Source organism: Stenella coeruleoalba (genome assembly GCF_951394435.1).
Source record: "Stenella coeruleoalba genome assembly, chromosome: X".
NCBI lineage: Eukaryota > Metazoa > Chordata > Mammalia > Artiodactyla > Delphinidae > Stenella > Stenella coeruleoalba.
Window position 1 is genome coordinate 59,960,637 of NC_137152.1, and position 21,686 is coordinate 59,982,322.

General features: G+C 35.2%; 1 protein-coding gene and 1 pseudogene across 14 annotated transcripts in view; one reads left to right on the forward strand and one right to left on the reverse strand.

Moving 5' to 3' along the window:
• Positions 1-21,686, reverse strand: part of ATRX (ATRX chromatin remodeler) — a 249,450-nt gene that overhangs the window by 145,753 nt on the left and 82,011 nt on the right. For 10 of the 13 annotated variants that reach the window (XM_079910006.1, XM_079909999.1, XM_079910008.1 and 7 more), the window contains 4 exons: positions 19,588-19,697; positions 17,867-17,934; positions 14,481-17,563; positions 11,131-11,203 (listed from right to left, as the gene is read on the reverse strand). In XM_079910006.1, coding sequence (XP_079766132.1) covers positions 11,131-11,203; positions 14,481-17,563; positions 17,867-17,934; positions 19,588-19,697 — 3,334 coding nt within the window. The remainder of the gene's footprint in view (positions 1-11,130; positions 11,204-14,480; positions 17,564-17,866; positions 17,935-19,587; positions 19,698-21,686) is intronic. The other 3 variants (XM_079910009.1, XM_079910005.1, XM_079910007.1) reach the window with 2 other exon arrangements.
• LOC307180183 (translation machinery-associated protein 7-like) lies at positions 8,868-9,948 on the forward strand (annotated as a pseudogene). The gene is made up of 2 exons: positions 8,868-8,876; positions 9,401-9,948. The product of its transcript is annotated as a translation machinery-associated protein 7-like (transcript).

Genomic DNA, 21,686 nt, shown 5'->3' on the forward strand with positions numbered 1-21,686 from the left:
CGGCTGGCCGGGAGGGAGTCCTGGGAAAAGTCTGGACCTGCCGAAGAGGCAAGAGACTTTTTCTTCCCTCTGTGTTTCCTGGTGCGTGAGGAGAAGGGATTAAGAACACTGCTTAAAGGAGCTCCAGAGACGGGCGCGAGCCGCGGCTAAAACCGCGGACCCCAGCCACGGGCATGAGACGCTAAGGCTGCTGCGGCCGCCACCAAGAAGCCTGGGTGCAAGCACAGGTCACTATCCACACCCCTCTTCCGGAGAGCCTGTGCAGCCCGTCACTGCCAGGTTCCCGGGATCCAGGGACAATTTACCCGCGAGAACGCAAGGCGAGCCTCAGGCTGGTGCAAGGTCACGCCAGCCTCTGCCGCCGCAGGCCCGTCCCGCACTCCATGCCCTTCCCTCCCCCCAGCCCGAGTGAGCCAGAATCCCCGAATCAGCGGCTCCTTTAACCCTGTCCTGTCTGAGCGAACAACAGACGACTTCCAGTGACCTACACGCACAGGCAGGGCCAAATCCAAAGCTGAGCCCCTGTGAGCTGTGAGAACAAAGAAGAGAAAGGGAAATCTCTCCCAGCAGCCTCAGAAGCAGTGGATTAAAGCTCCACAATCAACTTGATGTACCCTGCATCTGTGGAATATATGAATGTCAGACAACGAATCATCCCAAATTGAGGAGGTGGACTTTGAGAGCAAGATTTATGATTTTTTCCCCTTTTCCTCTTTTAGTGAGTGTGTATGTGTATGCTTCTGTGTGAGATTTTGTTATGTATAGCTTTGCTTCCACCATTTGTCGTAGGGTTCTATCCATCCGTTTTTGTTTTTAATTTTTTTTCTTAATAATTAATTTTAATAACTTTATTTTATTTTACTTTATCTTCTCTCTTTCGTTCTTTCTTTTTTCTTTCTATCCTTCCTTCCCTCCTTTAGACAGTGAATCATCCCAAATTGAGGAGGTGGACTTCGAGAGCAAGATTTATGATTTTTTCCCCTTTTCCTCTTTTGGTAAATGTGTATGTCTATGCTTCTGTATGAGATTTTATCTCTATAGCTTTGCTTCCACCATTTGTCCTAAAGTTCTATCCGTCCGTTTTTGTTTTTTTTTAATTTATTTCTTAATAATTATTTTTAATTTAATAACTTTACTATATTTTAGTTTATTATATTTTACTTTATCTTTTCTTTTTTCCTTCCTTCCCTCCTTCCTTCCTTCCTCCCACCGTCCCGCTCCCTCCCTCCTTTCCTTCTCTCCTTCTTTTCTTTCTTTCTTCCTTCCTTCCTACCTTCCTTCCTTCCTTCCTTTCTTTCTTCCTAGTTCTACTAATTCTTTCTCTCTACTTTTTCTCCCTTTTATTCTGAGCCGTGTGGATGAAAGGCTCTTGGTGCCACAGCCAGGAGTCAGTGCTGTGCCTCTGAGGTGAGACAGCCAACTTCAGGACACTGGTCCACAAGACACTTCCCAGCTACACATAATATCGAATGGCGAAAATCTCCCAGAGATCTCCATCTCAAAGCCAGCACCCAGCTTCACTCAACGACCAGCAAGCGACAGTGCTGGACACCCTATGCCAAACAACTAGCAAAACAAGAAAACAACCCCACCCATTGGCAGACAGGCTGCCTAAAATCATAATAAGTCCTCAGACACCCCAAAACACACCACCGGACGTGAACCTTCCCACCAGAGAGACAAGATCCAGCCTCATCCACCAGAACACAGGCACTAGTCCCCTCCACCAGGAAGCATACACTACCCACTGAACCAAACTTAGCCACTGGGGACAGAAACCAAAAATAAGGGGAACTACCAACTTGCAGCGTGCAAAAAGGAGACATCCAAACACAGTAAGATAAGCAAAATGAGAAGACATAAAAACACACTGCAGTTGAAGGAGCAAGATAAAAACCAACCAGACCTAACAAATGAAGAGGAAATAGGCAGTCTACCTGAAAAAGAATTCAGAATAATGATAGTAAAGATGATCCAAAATCTTGGAAACAGAATGGACAAAACGGAAGAAACATTTCACAAGGACCTAGAAGAACTAAAGATGAAACAAAAAACAATGAACACCACAATAAATGAAATTAAAAATACTCTACATGGGATCAATAGCAGAATAACTGAGGCAGAAGAACGGATAAGTGACCTGGAAGATAAAATAGTGGAAATAACTACTGCAGAGCAGAATAAAGAAAAAAGAATGAAAAGAACTGAGGACAGTCTCAGAGACCTCTGGGACAACATTAAACGCACCAACATTCGAATTATAGGGGTTCCAGAAGAAGAAGAGAAAAAGAAAGGGACTGAGAGAATATTTGAAGAGATTGTAGTTGAACGCTTCCCAAATATGGGAAAGGAAATAGTTAATCAAGTCCAGGGAGCACAGAGAGTCCCATGCAGGATAAATCCAAGGAGAAATACGCCAAGACACATATTAATCAAATTCTCAAAAATTAAATACAAAGAAAACATATTAAAAGCAGCAAGGGAAAAACAACAAATAACACACAAGGGAATCCCCATAAGGTTAACAGCTGATCTCTCAGCAGAAACTCTGCAAGCCAGAAGGGACTGGCAGGACATATTTAAAGTGATGAAGGAGAAAAACCTGCAACCAAGATTACTCAAGCCAGCAAGGATCTCATTCAGATTTGATCGACAAATTAAAACCTTTACAAAGCAAAAGCTGAGAGAGTTCAGCACCACCAAACCAGCTTAACAACAAATGCCAAGGGAACTTCTCTAGGCAAGAAACACAAGAGAAGGAAAAGACCTACAATAACGAACCCAAAACAATTAAGAAAATGGGAATAGGAACATGCATATTGATAATTACCTTAAATGTAAATGGACTAAATGCTCCCACCAAAAAGACAGAGGTTGGCTGAATGGATACAAAAATAAGACCCATATATATGCTGTCTAAAAGAGACCCACTTCAGACCTACAGACACATACAGACTGAAAGCAAGGGGATGGAAAAACATATTCCATGCAAATGGAAACCAAAAGAAAGCTGGAGTAGCAATTCTCATATCAGACAAAATAGACTTTAAAATAAGGACTATTAGAAGAGACAAAGAAGGACACTACATAATGATCAAGGGATTGATCCAAGAAGAAGATATAACAATTGTAAATATTTATGCACCCAACATAGGAGCACCTCAATACATAAGGCAAATACTAAAAGTCATAAAAGGGGAAATCGACAGTAACACATTCAGAGTAGTGGACTTTAACACCCCACTTTTACCAATGGACAGATCATAGAAAAAGAAAATAAATAAGGAAACACAAGCTTTAAATGATACATTAAACAAGATGGACTTAATTGATATTTATAAGACACTCCGTCCAAAAACAACAGAATACACATTTTTCTCAAGTGCTCATGGAACATTCTCCAGGATAGATCATATCTTGGGTCACAAATCAAGCCTTGGTAAATTTAAGAAAATTGAAATTGTATCAAGTACCTTTTCCGACCACAACGCTATTAGACAAGATACCAATTACAGGAAAAGATCTGTAAAAAATACCAACACATGGAGGCTAAACAATACACTACTTAATAACAAAGTGATCACTGAAGAAATCAAAGAGGAAATCAAAAAAATACCTAGAAACAAGTGACAATGGAGACACGACGACCCAAAACCTATGGGATGCAGCAAAAGCACTTCTAAGAGGGAAGTTTATAGCAATACAAGCCCACCTTAAGAAACAGGAAACATCTCGAATAAACAACCTAACCTTGCACCTCAAGCAATTAGGGAAAGAAGAACAAAAACACCCCAAAGGTAGCAGAAGGAAAGAAATCATAAAACTCAGATCAAAAATAAATGAAAAAGAAATGAAGGAAATGACAGCAAAGATCAATAAAACTAAAAGCTGGTTCTCTGAGAAGATAAACAAAATAGATAAACCATTAGCCAGACTCATCAAGGAAAAAAGGGAGAAGACTCAATAGAATTAAAAATGAAAACGGAGAAGTAACAAGTGATACTTCAGAAATACAAAGGATCATGAGAGATTACTACAAGCAACTCTATGCCAATAAAATGGACAACCTGGAAGAAACGGACAAATTCTTAGAAATGCACAACCTGCCAAGACTGAATCAGGAAGAAACAGAAAATACGAACAGACCAATCACAAGCACTGAAATTGAAACTGTGATTTAAAATCTTCCAACAAACAAAAGCCCAGGACCAGATGGATTCACAGGCGAATTCTATCAAACATTTAGAGAAGAGCTAACACCTATCCTTCTCAAACTCTTCCAAATTATAACAGAGGGAGGAACACTCCCAAATTCCTTCTACGAGACCACCATCACCCTGATACCAAAACCAGACAAGGACGTCACAAAGAAAGAAAACTACAGGCCAATATCACTGATGAACATAGATGCAAAAATCCTCAACAAAATACTAGCAAACAGAATCCAACAGCACATTAAACAGATCATACACCATGATCAAGTGGGGTTTATTCCAGGAATGCAACGATTCTTCAACATATGCAAATCAATCATTGTGATACACCATATTCACAAATGGAAGGATAAAAACCATATGATCATCTTAATAGACGCAGAGAAAGCTTTTGACAAAATTCAACATCCATTTATGATAAAAACCCTGCAGAAAGTAGGCATAGAGGGAACTTTCCTCAACATAATAAAGGCCATATATGACAAACCCACAGCCAACATCGTCCTCAATGGTGAAAAGCTGAAAGCATTTCCACTAAGATCAGGAACAAGACAAGGTTGCCCACTCTCACCACTCTTATTCAACAGTTTTGGAAGTTTTAGCCACAGCAATCAAAGAAAAGGAAATAAAAGGAATCCAAATCGGAAAAGAAGAAGTAAATCTGTCACTATTTGTAGATGACATGATACTATACATAGAGAATCCTAAAGATGCTACCAGAAAACTACTAGAGCTAATCAATGACTTTGGTAAAGTAGCAGGATACAAAATTAATGCACAGAAATCTCTGGCATTCCTATACACTAATGATGAAAAATCTGAAAGTGAAATCAAGAAAACACTCCCATTTACCACTGCAACAAAAAGAATAAAATATCTAGGAATAAACCTACCTAAGGAGACAAAAGACCTGTATGCAGAAAATTATAAGACACTGATGAAAGAAATTAAAGATGATACAAATAGATGGAGAGAGATACCATGTTCTTGGATTGGAAGAATCAACATTGTGAAAATGACTCTACTACCCAAAGCAATCTACAGATTCAGTGCAATCCCTATCAAACTACCACTGGCATTTTTCACAGAACTAGAACAAAAAATTTCACAATTTGTATGGAAACACAAAAGACCCCGAATAGCCAAAGCAATCTTGAGAACCAAAAACGAAGCTGGAGGAATCAGGCCCCCTGACTTCAGACTATACTACAAAGCTACAGTAATCAAGACAGTATGGTACTGGCACAAAAACAGAAAGATAGCTCAATGGAACAGGATAGAAAGCCCAGAGATAAACCCACACACATATGGTCACCTTATCTTTGATAATGGAGGCAGGAATGTACAGTGGAGAAAGGACAGCCTCTTCAATAAGTGGTGCTGGGAAAACTAGACAGGTACATGTAAAAGTATGAGATTAGATCACTCCCTAACACCATAAACAAAAATAAGCTCAAGATGGATTAAATACCTAAATGTAAGGCCAGAAACTATCAAACTCTTAGAGGAAAACATAGGCAGGACACTCTATGATGTAAATCACAGCAAGATTCTTTTTGACCCACCTCCTAGAGAAATGGAAATAAAAACAAAAATAAACAAATGGGACTTAATGAAACTTCAAAGCTTTTGCACATCAAAGGAAACCATAAACAAGACCAAAAGACAACCCTCAGAATGGGAGAAAATATTTGCAAAGGAAGCAACCGACAAAGGATTAATCTCCAAAATTTATAAGCAGCTCATGCAGCTTAATAACAAAAAAACAACCAACCCAATTCAAAAATGGGCAGAAGATCTAAATAGACATTTCTCCAAAGAAGATATACAGACTGCCAACAAACACATGAAAGAATGCTCAACATCATTAATCATTAGAGAAATGCAAATCCAAACTACAATGAGATATCATCTCACACCAGTCAGAATGGCCATCATCAAAGAATCTAGAAACAATAAATGCTGGAGAGGGTGTGGAGAAAAGGGAACCCTCTTGCACTGTTGGTGGGAATGTAAATTGATACAGCCACTGTGGAGAACAGTAAGGTGGTTCCTTAAAAAACTACAAATAGAACTACCATATGACCCAGCAATCCCACTATTGGGCATATACCCTGAGAAAACCATATTTCAGAAAGAGTCATGTACCAAAATGTTCATTGCAGCTCTATTTACAATAGCCCAGAGATGGAAACAACCTAAGTGTCCATCATCGGATGAATGGATAAAGAAGATGTGGCACATATATACAATGGAATATTACTCAGCCATAAAAAGAAACGAAACTGAGCTATTTATAATGAGTTGGATAGACCTAGAATCTGCCACACAGAGTGAAGTAAGTCAGAAAGAGAGAGACAAATACTGCATGCTAACACATATATATGGAATTTAAGAAAAAAAATGTCATGAAGAACCTAGGAGTAAAACAGGAATAAAGACACAGACCTACTAGAGAATGGACTTGAGGATATGGGGAGGGGCAAGGGTAAGCTGTGACAAAGTGAGAGAGAGGCATGGACATATATACACTACCAAACGTAAGGTAGATAGCTAGTGGGAAGCAGCCGCCTAGCACAGGGAGATCAGCTCGGTGCTCTGTGACCGCCTGGAGTGGTGGGATAGGGAGGGTGGGAGGGAGGGAGATGCAAGAGGGAAGAGATATGGGAACATTTGTATATATATATAGCTGATTCATTTTGTTGTAAAGCAGAAACTATCACACCATTGTAAAGCAATTATACTCCAATAAAGATGTTTAAAAAATTAAATTAAATTAAAAATAAAAGAATACCTACACCGAGCTAGTAGGGAAAAAAAATAATCATTTGCATGTTTTCCAGTCTGAAAAGCAAAGTATTACCAAATGATAAAATACTTGGAAAATTTGAAGGCTACGGTGTAGTCCCACAATAATTAAACAGAACTTCTATTAACATTGGGTAATTTCTTTAAGCAATCTCTAAATCAAATTTTGCTTCAATGAAAAAAAAATCATTTAGTCCCACTGAGAGAGAAATTATGAGAAAAATTATGCGGTATTTGTAGACCCAACTAAGCATTTTTCAACTACAAAGTAAATACATGTATCTGTGTGGCAGGAGAGGGTATCCATATAAAAACCTCAGCTTTTAAACAAAATTGGAATTAGAAAAAAAGAATGCTGATTTAGAAAAAAATGTAGCAATCTATTTCTCTCCTCTTAAAAGCTCAGTTTTAAATATTTTCCACGCCCTGTAAAAATACAAATGAAGAATATTCTTACAATATTTCTTTTTTGGGAGGAATGGATTCTTCAGTGACTGTTTTAGTATGCAACCCCTAAAGCAAAGCCTGGTTTAATAATCCTCAACGCTATCACTGTTGAACTTGAATACACTACCATCTTATGACTGAGGCTAATTCACAGTGCAGTTATTAAAATATAGGACATTAAATATCCTTTCAATGAAAGAACCAATTTCAAACATAACTAACAGGTATTTGAAAGGCAACATTAACATAATGGCACATTCAAATAAATGACTTTAAAATTACGGGTATAATTTAAATAACCTGACAAACTGTTTGATATTATTATTCTCCCTTTCAAAAAGTACATGAAGTCTAAGCTATAAAATTTGAAGTAAATTCTCAGTTATACAAAATTGAAAGGATAAAGTTCGTCCACTATTTAATTTTTTCTAAAAAGCTCAGTCAAAAAATCGTAAAAGTTAACCTGTTATTCAACCTATAATTCTTGTCATTGTTTATTAAATAAATGCAATTAAATAGAAATTACTTTACAAGTTAGACCACTCTATCTCACAACAGCATACATTTACTTTCAAATATGAATGATACTACATAATAGACTAAATACATAATAGACTAAATACACTAAAATAACATAAACTTATTTATTCACACCTACTGAAATATTCAGGACATGACTAAGTTCTTTAAATGACCTCAAAAGCTATTATAACTTTAAAACAGAAAAGATAAATAATGGTGAAATCTGTTGTAAAACTTTCACACACATATATAAGTAAATATGTCATATATAAGTACATATGATTTGGGAATTATTACTTCGTCAATTTTAGAAATATCAAAACTTCTTTGGCTACAAACTAGCCTACATATCTTGGTTCAATCAAATTCTTTCAACTCTGATGAAAAGATGGATTATAATTAAAATTAAATGCTTGAACAAGCAAAAAGTTTTACAGAAATTTATTGCATCCAAATAGTTAACCATTTGCATTAATACACTATTTACCTCTCCATAAACATTAACACTGAAAATGTATTATAATACTGCTAAAAAGGCAAAGCATATGAAATTTATACACAGTTACACAATTGTGTACAAATTTATACACAATTACAATATGCTCTCTACCAAAATACATCCTACTCAAAAATGTGAAAGGTAAAAATAATTCCAAGACTTTATCATGATCTGAAAACAAATTTTTAAAAGTTGCTTAGTGCATATTCAAATATGCTCAAGTACGCTGTCTATACCAAAATAATTCAAGAAGGTATTTGTATCCCCATCATTAGATAACCCATGGGTATTAGATACCTCATTGGTATATTGGATATGAAACAAGTTATTAATGGCATATTTTATAAAAGCACACTAAACTGAATATAAAGAAAAACATGCTCAAGGTAAAATTCAATTCTTCTCAAAAGTACTCAACAGGGCTGTATTTTTTAATCACAAATGCAAGATGGAATTAAAGATACCTTTCAATAAAATAATTGCCAGTTACAGAGAGATATGATCAAGTAGCTTAAAAGATAAAAATGATATTTATATTTTGACAAGCTCTAACACAAATAAAAAATTATCATACCTTAATGACACTCATTTGGTGTTTAAATACGAAATTAAGATTCTAACTCATAAGTAAATTAGGATATAGCATGTTTTAAACATTATTAGCCTTTCAATAACATTTGAGGCCTTAAGATTTACAAGAAAGCAAATGGTAGCATAAATAAATGAAGAGGAATTTAAGCATTTTAAAAGAGAATAAAATTTTAAATGCTTTCATAATCTCACTATGATCATATCATATACTATATAAAATGCCTGATGAATAAAATGTATGCCTTCACCATTCCATTATGGACCCGACCCCGATCCCACAAAATAATTGGATATATATTTTTAATTAAAAAATAAGTAGGTAGGGGGCGGAGAGGGACGGGACCCGGCGGGGGCCAGGCTGAGCGTGCTCGTGTCGCATGCAGGTGGCAAGAAGAAGCCCCTGAAGCAGCCCAAGAAGCAAGCCAAGGAGATGGACAAGATAAGGCATTCAAGCAGAAACAGAAGGAGGAGCAAAAGAAACTCGAGGAGCTAAAAGCGAAGGCCGCGGGGAAAGGCCCCCTGGCAACAGGCGGAATTAAGAAATATGGCAAAAAGTAAGCTGTTCCTTGTGCCTGAGGCAATTATGATCCTTAGTTCCATTCCTGTTTAAACATCTGGATTAAACATCTGGATTCCCTGCCATAACATCTGTTGCCACCTATAGCTAGAATGAAGTGTTGTCTTGGAACCTATTGTACATTTAAGAATAAACTTTTGTAAAAAAAAAAAATAATAAGTAGGTAAAGCAGCATCTGAGTCTTTGCATCTGTGATTAAGCTCTATTCAAAAGTGCAAAATAAAATTGTTCATTCACCTTAATAAAAACGCCCTCCTGTTAATTAGGAGAATGCTGATCTTTGAAACAGAAAAATCTATCAGCACCAGCAAGATATAAAACAGCTGGAGTGACAGCTGGCCCCACAGTATTTACCAACTCAAAGTTAATTCCTTACAAAATTATGACACAAAAATTACATGTTTATCTTCATGTTTTCTTAATTATTAGAGTTTACTATTAGGAATAAATGGATGGTTAATACAGTACTATGTAGTAAAACCTCAAGTCTATTATAGATTTTTTTGGTGCTAGAATTAATCAGAAAACATTTCATCCAACCCTTTTGTTTTAAAGAACAGAAAATTTTGGCAAAGAGTAGTTAAGTCACTTGCCCACGATCACACAGAAAGGTTAGAACTAGAAGTCAGATATTCTTATCCCCATTATTCCAAAATTCCATCCACTATACCACACTGTCTTCTCGTTGAAGATTATGAGTGTGGGGGATCCTATAGTCCAGGAAGGGTTTAAAAAATATGTAAAAACATTATGGTTATACTCTTTAATACCTTTGTTTTCTTTATTCCTCATTGCTAGAATATGGGTGTATCTTTATTTTTTTTCTTCTCCCAGCTATTCCTTAGTTAAGTCAATCTGTACAGGCTACACTGTTCCCATATAAACCTATTAAGTATTAAAATTAATACTATCATACTGTCTACTTCTATTTTATTTGACAAACTGTGAAAATCTAAATCAGTCTAGATACTTTGCAAATTCATACTTATTTTGAAAGCAATTTCTTAATCTTAAACATCTTAGCAGTCTCTTTTTCACTTTGAACAGGTTTTAATGAATAGGACCACCACACTGGATGGCAATTTAAAACAATAATCAAATATTGAGGAGAGAGATGTCTGTTGTCACCAATTTACTGAGATATGATTTACTTTTACCAATAAAATAATCTGTCAAAATTAAAATATTCTCAAAAAACTATCACTAAATTACAGGGAAACATAAAAATTGACAGTGCTGTATTTATAACACACCCTATGCTAGGTGTGTTACTATTTATATTTCTTTTAAGGTTTCTGAGTTTTAGCCCATTTTCTGGCCTTTCTTTCAAACTTGCAGGAAGACTGTGAGCGAGTCTTTCTAAGGCAGGCACTCCTGGTTTTTAAACCTGCTTGTGGTTCCCTTGCTGCTGTTTGTGCCCACACCTAGGGTGTGTTATAATCTTTTTAAAGTCCTTACAGATGGATTCATACCTATTCTCAGGATCATTGTCATCGTCGTCATCATCCACTGTGACAGGCATTGATTTAGATAAGGCTTCATCTCCTTGAAGGAACAAAAGTGTACTTAAAATTAGCTTTAAATTATCTTTATAAGTAAAACCATGTAAAATAAAACTGAAAGCCAAAAACTTTAAAACAACTAGTGAGTTCTAAAGTATACTCTGGGATCCAAAACATGAATAAAAAGGATTTATAAGGAAAGTACAATGGGGAATTTAAGAAGTGTCAGCAGCAAAATAATAAATAGTTGGATGTTACATATTTCAAAGTTCCTTCCCAGAGCACAAGAATTTTAAAACTCATCCTTCACAGTAACAAATCTTTTATCATTCACCACCATATTAGCATAAGTTTGTGGCTAAAATAAGCTTTGTAGTGATCCATTTTAAGTTTAAAGTTAACAGATGTCTAATTTTTCCTGTATCATTGAAGAACTTTTTAAAATGCTATTAATACTTGGTAGTACCAAATAATTTTAAAATATACCTGAATTTGTATGGTATCCAGGAGTAGAATCATCCAGAGATATATTCAAGTACAGTAAAACTTACTTCCTTACAAAAAGCAACGTTTCTATCCTTTGATTAAAACTATAAAGAGATTAAGATTTGTGCATTTCATTGTATGTAAATTTTGCCTCGAAAACAAACTTAAACACTGTACTCTAGTTAACACTATATACGCTGAAGTAACCAGGGAGAATTATGTTAATGTTTACCATTTACTTTCAAATGCATCAAAGATTTCAAGGGCATTACACTGAGTGAAAAAAGACAATTTCAAAAGGTTACACACTTCATGATTCCATCTCAAAATAACAAAATTACAGAGATGGAAATCAGATTAACAATCGCCACAGGTTAAGAATAGAGATATGCTAGGGAGTGTGCATAAGGGGTAGCACAAAGGAACTTGTGGTAATGAAAGTTCAGTATCTTGGTTGTCTGTGGTGGTTATATTTACAAAGCTACACGTGATACAAATTTTGCACAGAACTATACTTACACACACACACACAAATGAAGGAGTACATGTAAAACTGGTGAAATCTGAATAAATCTTCAGTTTCCTGGTTCTGAGATTGCACTATAATTATGAAAGATGTTACCATTGGAGGGAAATTAATGAAAGGCATACAAAACCTCCCTGTACATTTTCTTGCAACTTCCTGTGAATTTATAATTATTTCAAAATAAACAGTTAAAAGGGGGGAAAAGTTAGGTACACTGATGGATAGATAGGATATATAGATAAGTATGTGATAAAGCAAATACAGTACAATGTTAACTGTAGAAACTTTTCTGCATATTTAATATTTTTTCATAATAAAATACTGGGGGAAAATATTGGAGAAAAAAATCCCATAAGGAACACAGACACCTACAGGTTCAGGATAGAAATATGCTAAATATAGAAAGGCAATAATAAATCTCACAATATCTTAGCAAACTCACAATAAATACCTCATTCAAACAGACCAATCTTCAAATGAAATATTACTAGTGATATTACCATTGTTCCTCTTTACCTTTGAAAATGTTACCCATCCTTCAAAGTCAAGTTCAAATGCTACCCGTTCTTTTAAGTCTTCCTCCAATGTTTATATTAAGTGGCTCACTTGCTATTTATCACACAGCCCCATTTTAGTTTTATATCTTTCTTCTGGTATTTTTTTTTAAAAATGACTTATCTATGTCTATCTTGCTCATTGGACTATAACCTCCTAGGATCGTGTTCTTCATCTTGGTTGGTCATGCCATGCCACAATTTCTAGGAAAATGTTGTACCCTGTAACAGGATACCCAACTATTGCTGAATAAATTGGAATCCTCTAAATTCATGGGAGCAGGGGAGGCTTTTTAAGAGCTCATAAAAACTGTCACCTAAATTAAGTTGGACATATTGGGAGAATAAATAAATTTAGCAACTATTGTATTATGTTTTGAATACAAGTCCACAATCTCATACACAATTTGAAAATCCAAAAAGTTCTCAAAATTTAAAGTTTTGTAAGGTGGTGCCAAAGTTCATTTGGCAGCAAAATCTAACCTGAACTGTTTATTCCTCTTACATGTAAACGTTCATATGTTTTGCTGCGGAAATACTAATGTGTTTGATTATGGGGCCTCAGGACCTACTGGGGCTACTATATAATATATGATAACTACTCTATATTACCTTGCTAAAAACAAAAAAGTTGAAAATCCTGAAATACATTAAGCCCCAAGAATATCAGGGACTGCGGACCTGTAGTTAAAACAGCCATACAAGCAGAACTCCATCTAGGTATCTGATATAGCAGAGCATTAAAATGAGTATACCATGCATATCCCACTTGGTTTTCAAACCAACTCACTGGAGCTCCAAAAAAGGGATTTAAAGTTTTACTAAAAATCAAGATTCAAGTGAATTCCACTAGAATCCAACTGGGATAAATGGAAAATCACAACAAAAGGAAAGAAAGGAAAAATTTTTAACATTTTGCTTGTGCTGGGAAAACAGTTACATAAGAAATCTACTTTATATTTTAAAATTAATTTTAAGTGTCCCTGGCTAACTGATGGGTTTTACTGACTTAAAAAAAAAGACAATATGGCCAACAAGTGTACATTTACTATACAACTGATTTTTTTTAAAGAACTGCCATAATGATAAATATTTTTAATTTTTTTTGGGGGGGGGCATATTATTGACCGGTTGACCCAAACCCTAATTGTCCTAGTGCTCTATCTCATCAGGGTAGGGTAATCCACCTACTTTCTGGATTTCTTTCTTCCTCTATTTTGTTAGTGTTAAAAATGGAAATATCTTTTCATGTCATTAGAAAAAAATTGATGAGCATAAGCAAAGGGTTTCAATAAATAAACTTAAATTTTTCTGAGGATTTCATAGGACACAAAGTTACTCTGCCCAATTTAAAAAGTCAGATGAATGGCAAAGCAGTTAAAACTTTCACACACATTATATCCATACCAAGCACTCATCTCCATTACTTGAATAAATATCTACTGAACTACTGGCACCAGTCTGATCTTCCTTCATAAATTACTTTTCATTACTCCAAATAAAAGCATTAAACATTGATAAATTTACCCAACACACTTGGTATAACTGATACAGAATACTAACAATGCTGCAAATACCTCCCAATGATGACCAAAAAATGGAGAAAGAGTTTCTAGTAAATCTCTATAAAGAATTTTTAAATGGTGTTTTCCTAAACAGTAAGTAACCTTGCATTTGATTGACTTCAGAGAAAATTAAACAATGTAGTTATTCAAGAGGGAGAAAGTACAAATTTTCTATTTATTTTCTCATACCTGAAGATTGACAAAATCCAGTATGTGAAGACAGCACTAAATTTTCAGTCACAGGCTTTATTTTCTGCTCATCACTGCTCCCCTCACCTACAGAATTCTGATCATCATCTCCTACATCAGAAGAAGATGAGGAAGAAATGTCAGCCTGCTTCCTTTTAGTGCTTGTTCTTAGGGAGTTCCTCATTTTCTCCTTCATATTGCCTGCCTTCTTTTTAGCTGAAGCTCTTTGTTTCTTCAGCTTTTTATTATCTTCGGAACTCTCCTCAACATCAGAAGATGATGAGCCATTTTGTACTTCCTTGGTATTTCTCTTTGAATTTAAATTTCTTCTTTCCCTTAATTCGATTCTTTTTGGTCTCTTATCAGAAGAATCACAACCATCTTCTTTCATGGAATATTTCTCAGTATCAGATGATGAACAATCTTGTCTCTTCCTTGAATTTTTTTCAGGTAAGTTGCACCTTTTCTTCTCTCGACTGGATGTTCCATTCTTACTCCTCTTATCTTCGGAAGAATCACAACTATCTCTTTTCCCTGGTAACTTCTCAGCATTATCAGATAATTCATCCTTCTTTTTAGAAGTTTTATCTTTTATTTTTTTACTCTTCTTTTCCCCATCAGTTGTGTCATTCTTACTTTGTTTTATGCCTTTAGGAAAATGACAAATTTCTTCTCCTTCGGGTAATTTCTCAGTGCTATCAGATGATGATTCATACTGTTGTTCCATCTTAATTACTTTTTTCTTCAAGTCTGTAGTTTTCTTTTCTTTTTCTTCAGTTCCCTTTTTGCTCTGCTTGTTATCATCTTCAGAGGATTCATCACTCTGTTCTTTCTTTGGGAACTTCTCAGCAACATCAGATAAGCCACCTTGTACTTTCTTACACATTTTGGTTTTCAGATACTTACTCTTTTCTTTAGTTTCAGCAACCTTTTTGTCTTCTGGAGAATTAAAACTCTCCTCTTTCCCAGAAGAAAGCTTATCAGCACCATCTGAGGAAACACTTGGCTGCTGCTTCTTAGAGAGTCGATCTCTCAATTCCATGAGAGTCTTGTCGTTATCAACTATGCCTTCTGCTGAAGAGAAATTCTCTCTCTCTTCTTTCCTTTCAGCATCATCAGATGATCCTTCCTGGGCAGTCCTCAAACTTTTCTGACCTTGATTATCCATTCCTTTTTTGCTGTGTTTTTCATCTTCAGAAGAATCATAATCTTCTTTATTTGGAACTCTTTTTGTTGTTGTTCTGGCAGTCCCGATTTTACTCATACTCTTTATCTCCTTTTCTAATTCTGAGTCATAATTAGAAGATTCAGACTGGTTTTGTCGTTTCTTTTTAGAAATTATAGACCTTTTAGCTGATTTGCCTTTTTTAATATCAAAATCTGAGCCAGAAGTAGAACTTTTTCGTTTCCTTTTTCCTTTATCATCTTTTCCTGTTTGAGTCTTTACATCATACAAAGTCTTCTCATGATTTGTATGAGGTTCATTAATATCAGTATCTGAAGAAGAACTGTGACTCATCCTGGATACTTCTTTGAGGATTGCTAGCATTTCATCAGAATCTGAATTTTGATCCACAGTCTCTGACTGCTTAGATTTAGGCAATTTATTAGGTTTAGGATTATCTATAGCACTGTCAGAAGAATTCCGCTTATCCTTTTTTCTCATTGAAACTGATAGTTTTTGTTTCTCCTTAACGGTGTCATTATTTTCTTCATCTGAATTAAATGTTGTAGGGTTGGTTTCTGTCTGTCGCCTCAAGGGTGTAGTCTTTACACGTGGGGATCTTCGAAGATCAGATTCTTCTGAAAGTAATGGAACTTCACTTTCAACCAAATGCTCATTATCATTCTTTTCCTGTTCAAGTCCACAGTTCTCCAGCTTGGGGTTCAGACAAGAACTTCTATAGCTATCTTTATCTTGTGGAACTTCCTGACAATCAGCACCTTTAATTGGGGAATTAGAAAGGGAAACAGGGGTGAGTTTAACATATAATTCTTTTGTTACTTTAGCTGTTGTTTTTGATTTAATACCTCCTCTGTTGTCTTTTGAAGTAATATTTAATTTTACAGAACTCTCCAGTTCTTGCTCAGTTCCACTGTTGCCATCTCCCTGATAATCTGCTGAACTCTGAACTTCCATAGCAGTCTCAAGATTCTCAAAAATGTCTTCTGGAACTGAGGAAGGAACAGACACAATATCCATGTCTAAGTCTTCAGAAGTGTTAGCAGGTTCATACTGAGGTTCTTCTTTTTTATCAGATTTTTTATGTTCACCACTGGGATTTTTATTTGCTCTTTGTTCCTCTACTGCAACACTCTGATCCACACGCTCACCATCTACCTGCTTTCTTGACAGTTTAGCTTCTGATTTTGAAAAATCCTTCCTTTCCAAAGCACAGGGTTTTTCCCCTTTTCGTACTTTTGTTTCAGACTTAGCATCTATGACTTTATGCTCTTTGGTATTTTTCTCTTTGTTTACAGCATCCAAAGCTCGAATCTCTGAATTCAAATCTTCTTCTAACGCAAGATGAGCTTTCTTAATATCAGCCAACACAGATTTAAAAGTCTTAAGCTGACGTAACTTTGTAGCAGAATTGATTTCTGAATTATCCGTTGCCTGCTTCAAAAACTTAACGTAACTGGAGTTCATGTTGGCAGTAGTCTCAATCAGTTTCTTTGCCTTCTTAATCATCTCCTTGGGCACAATTAGTGCTGAATAAGAGTAGGTTACAGAACCAGAACATGAATCATCTAATTTCTTTTCTTCTCCATTACAATTTGAATTGTTTTTCTTTGGAGAAAATCTGGGTGTATGGTCATATACTTTACTACTCTTTTCATTGTCAACTTTTATCTTCTTCTTATTTTGTTGCAACAACTGTTCTAAGTTTTCAAATACGCTGTTACATGCTGTGACCAAATCCAACAAAGGCTCCGGGTGACAAATGTAGCAAGACCATTGGTTGTTTTCATCCATTATTGTAGACAGCTCCTTTCGACCAAGGTTGCGTAGAATGCATTTCTTGCAGAAGGCATTATGGCAAAAGTCACAACAAATCAAGTTTCCACCTTCTGCACACCATCTGAAATTATTTAAAGATTAAAATATTATTCTGAAATGAAACACATTTTAAACCTTTACAGTATTAAAGCAATTTAAAATTTCCTGGCAGCAATTTTAATAGCAAAGTAATTTTGGTCATTTACTTATTCTTTATTAGAAAATTAAAAGACATAAACCAAGGACTTCATGGAAAAGAACAACCTTTCACGAAAGATATCAATGATGATACTATAAAAAATAGATCTAGTAACAGACTATGTAAGAATTTCGCCTCAAAAAGCAGACAACACTGAATTTTAGTTCATCTTGATTTATTACCTACCTACACTGTTCATCCATTCCATCTGAGTCACAGCTAATATCATCACTCATGTAATATTTAAAGCAATTCTATTAAAAAAGAAAAGGGAAAGGGGAAATTTATTCAAAACTGTTAACATTCATAAAGGAGAAAAACTTTATTTTTTAAGTCATTAAAAAAGTACAGGGAATGTGTGTGTGTGTGTGTGTGTCTGTGTGTGTTTGTGTGTGTTTTAGAGAATCAAAGCGATAACACTGTATTACCCCTACGAGTACTTTCCAGACACAGGAATAGCTCAAGAAATTAATTCCTTGAAATAGATTTCCATATCATCAAGTACCACTTTTCCTTACATAAAAGTTGATAAAAGATTTTGGTAAAGCAAATTTCTGATCTCATATGACTAGCTACCAAAGATCTACATAAAAATGTATTAGATGTTGCTATTAGTTAATAATAATTTACTAGTCATCATATATAAATAGCTACTATGTATAGAGCTGAGCAACAGTATCCTACATTAACCCATATTATCTTTAAATCTCAAATACCTACTGTGCAAGGTAGGAGGTATTACAGCCCAATTTGAGAGAAAAGGCTTTGGTTCATTAATATGTAACTAAATCTCCTAAAGTTATACAACTGGAAGAGGCAAAACTGGTATTCAAATCCAAGTCTGAATGACTTTAAATTCTTTTTCACTGGGACTGGAGAAAAGGGAAGGTTCCATGCCCACTGATGAAAACTACTGATTACTGAAATGGGCTAGGCACAACAGACTGGCCCTTAAAAAAAAAAAACCAATCACGTATGTAAGAAAAGAGAAAAGCAATGCACATTACAAATCCAACAATATAAAATTCAGCTGTCACAATTTAAAACTAGAAGCTACAACATGTACCCTAAACAGGCTCCTGGCTGAAATGAATTCAAGGAAAGGAGGACACAAATTACTAAAAGATGGAGTAAATTTAGTACATTTAAGGAGGTCTACATCTACCAAAAATTCATACAAGATCTAGAACTGGAACTCTAATTAAGGAAAGTCTGGTCTGCCCCTGTAATTCAAGGAGGCGTTTTATTGGGAAGCAAACTAACAAAGGATTAATTTTAGCAGTAATATGAGTTAGGGAAATGATAACCTTGATATTATAGATATTTAAAATTAATTCCAAGGTATTACTTGTAAAAAAAAGTTTACACAGACTGTTAAAACTATCTTCAATACATATGAAACATTTTTAATTCTATTATCTCCAAATTATGTCAAAACCCTGCTCCACATGGAGAGTTCAGATTTGGGTAATTAGGCTATGTAAGAGGGAATGTTGTAAAACATATGTGTGCACACATATGTACTCTGCAGTTTCCCAAGACACCACACTCTCCCTCACCTCTGAGCCTTTGAATACCATGTTGCCTCTAGCCTAGAATATGCTGAACCAATCCCACTTTGCCAAGCTAATTCCTATTTATATTTCAGGTACCACCTACATCATCTCCATTATAAAGCCCCCCACCACCCAACTCCAAATTACAAAGGCTTCCTGTGTGTTCCCAAAGTACACAGTAACTCCCCTATCATAGCACTTATTGGGCCTTTCATGTCTGTCTTCCCCACTACATTATATGTCCTCCAATGGCAGAGACCATTTCCGTCTTCATCACTGTGCATCAAAAGTCTGACACATGTTAAGCATTCAAATATTTGTGGAATTAATTATCAACAGATCATTACATACCTTACAAATAAGTACTTGCAGTAAAGGATGTCTATAAATGGAATCTTTTTGAAAATGATTGACCTGTTGTCCACAAGCGGTACAGCTCACAATCCCATGAAGCCCATCTTCTAGGAGAAAGGAGTGACCATTATTCACACATATACACACGTACAAAAAGATATATACTTTAGTCAGCATTTCCCAACATTCGAATTGAAAATTAAATACCTCATAATCCTTGAGAAAATGACATTTTGGACACAAATACAAAGGTTAATAATTTTACAGACTTACTAAAAAAATGACAACCTTGACAAATTGCAGAGCTAATTTGCTCCCTTTTACAGATACAAACCCTGTTTCTTACAACAACTTGATATAACATGAAGAGACTTTATAAAAAAAGTTCTAAAAATAGGGGTCAAGAGCTCTTTTTCATTTTGCTACTGCTTCACAAAGAAATTCAGGATCAGTTCTTAAAGAATGGGGAAGTGAAATATATGGAATAGATTCTTTTGTAACCCTGTACTTAAGTTAGGTATGCCATAAAGTTTTTATTCTCAAAATGGAATTGTCTACACAGATCCTTTCAATATTATGTGAAAACCTGCTAACTTTATATTACCAATTTCCTTCCTAAGAGTCCCTTCAATACTATCCACAATCCCCATTAACCTGCCTTTTTTCTATGTCTATTCCATATCGGCACTGTCTATTATTTCCAAATAACGACAAATAAGATTTGCAGGTATATCTATCTTGACAGCAAAACTTCAGAATGGCTGCGTTTTGACAGAGCCCCATTCCACAGTTTCTGCAGAAAAACAGATGGAAGATAACCTACACAAGAATAAAGGGGACCTCTCCTGCCTCACTCTCGTCCATAGTTCTGCACGGTGCTTCACAATCTGAGCTGAACATTAGAATCAGCCAAAGAATCTTTTAAAAACAGGGACAGCCATTCCCACCCCTAACCCACTGAATGGGGATCTCCTGGACACTTTTTTCTTTTTTAAGTTTTACAGACGACTCTGATGTGCAACCAAGACCTTGATCCAAATAAGATGGTAGATTATGATTCAAAAGAGGCCAGTGAAAATGCCTGCATTCACCAAAAAAAAAAAAAAAAGTGAATGACTTAAAAAAAGAAAAAAAAACTGTCTCTATCCCTAAATAAAAGACAAAACAATAAATACATTTCTCACCTTTTAATTTTCTATTTTGTGTTTTTCTTAGTTTTAAGATCCAAAGCACCATGGACCCAAGCATTATCACAAATATCTTTATTTGCGTAAGTTAAAAAAGTTTAACCAAGGTATAAGGGCACCATGATACTTTTCCAGAAAATACAGAGAATTTGAAGACCTACTATATAAGCTGCTAATATTTTCCTTTAAATCATATTCTCCTCCATTAGTTTTGATCTTGAGTATTCATATATTCTGTATTTCTTTTAACATAAATAAATATACAGTGTGCTTTTTCATGTCAAATAATGATTGCATTCATATAAACAAGGTAACAAAAAGCTAGAGTTTGAATGCTCATCCACTGTTAGATAATATTAAGTATCTTCTATGTGATTTTGCACATATATCACTCAAGAATTTTAAAAAACTAGGTGATCCATTGGAGACTTTCTCCCATCTGTGCACAATGACTCATATAAAGGATATTCATTGCAGTGTTAATTAGCAAATTTGAAAACTCTGAAAATGAAAATTAGAAATAATTTCACATTTGGAAAATGGATAGTGGTTTACTCATACAACTAAATTCTACAGAAGAGCAAAAAGTAAAAAAACTAGATTGTACATTTACTGATATGAATAGATGTCAAAATCAATATTGGATGAGAAATGCTACAAAAGGATATATACAAGATACTACTTTGTACACTTTTAAATGAAAAATAAATGCTGTTAAGAATAAAAATATGTAAAGAAAAATATAAAAACATGCATGGAAACACCACACATGCATACAAACGTCAAATAATCACAACCTGAGGTGTGAAAGGAAGGATATATAGATGAGAGTAGGACTAAACCAATTAGTTTAAGTGAGATCTTAAACAAATATTGTAAAATGCTCAAGTGGTACTTTAGTATACATAC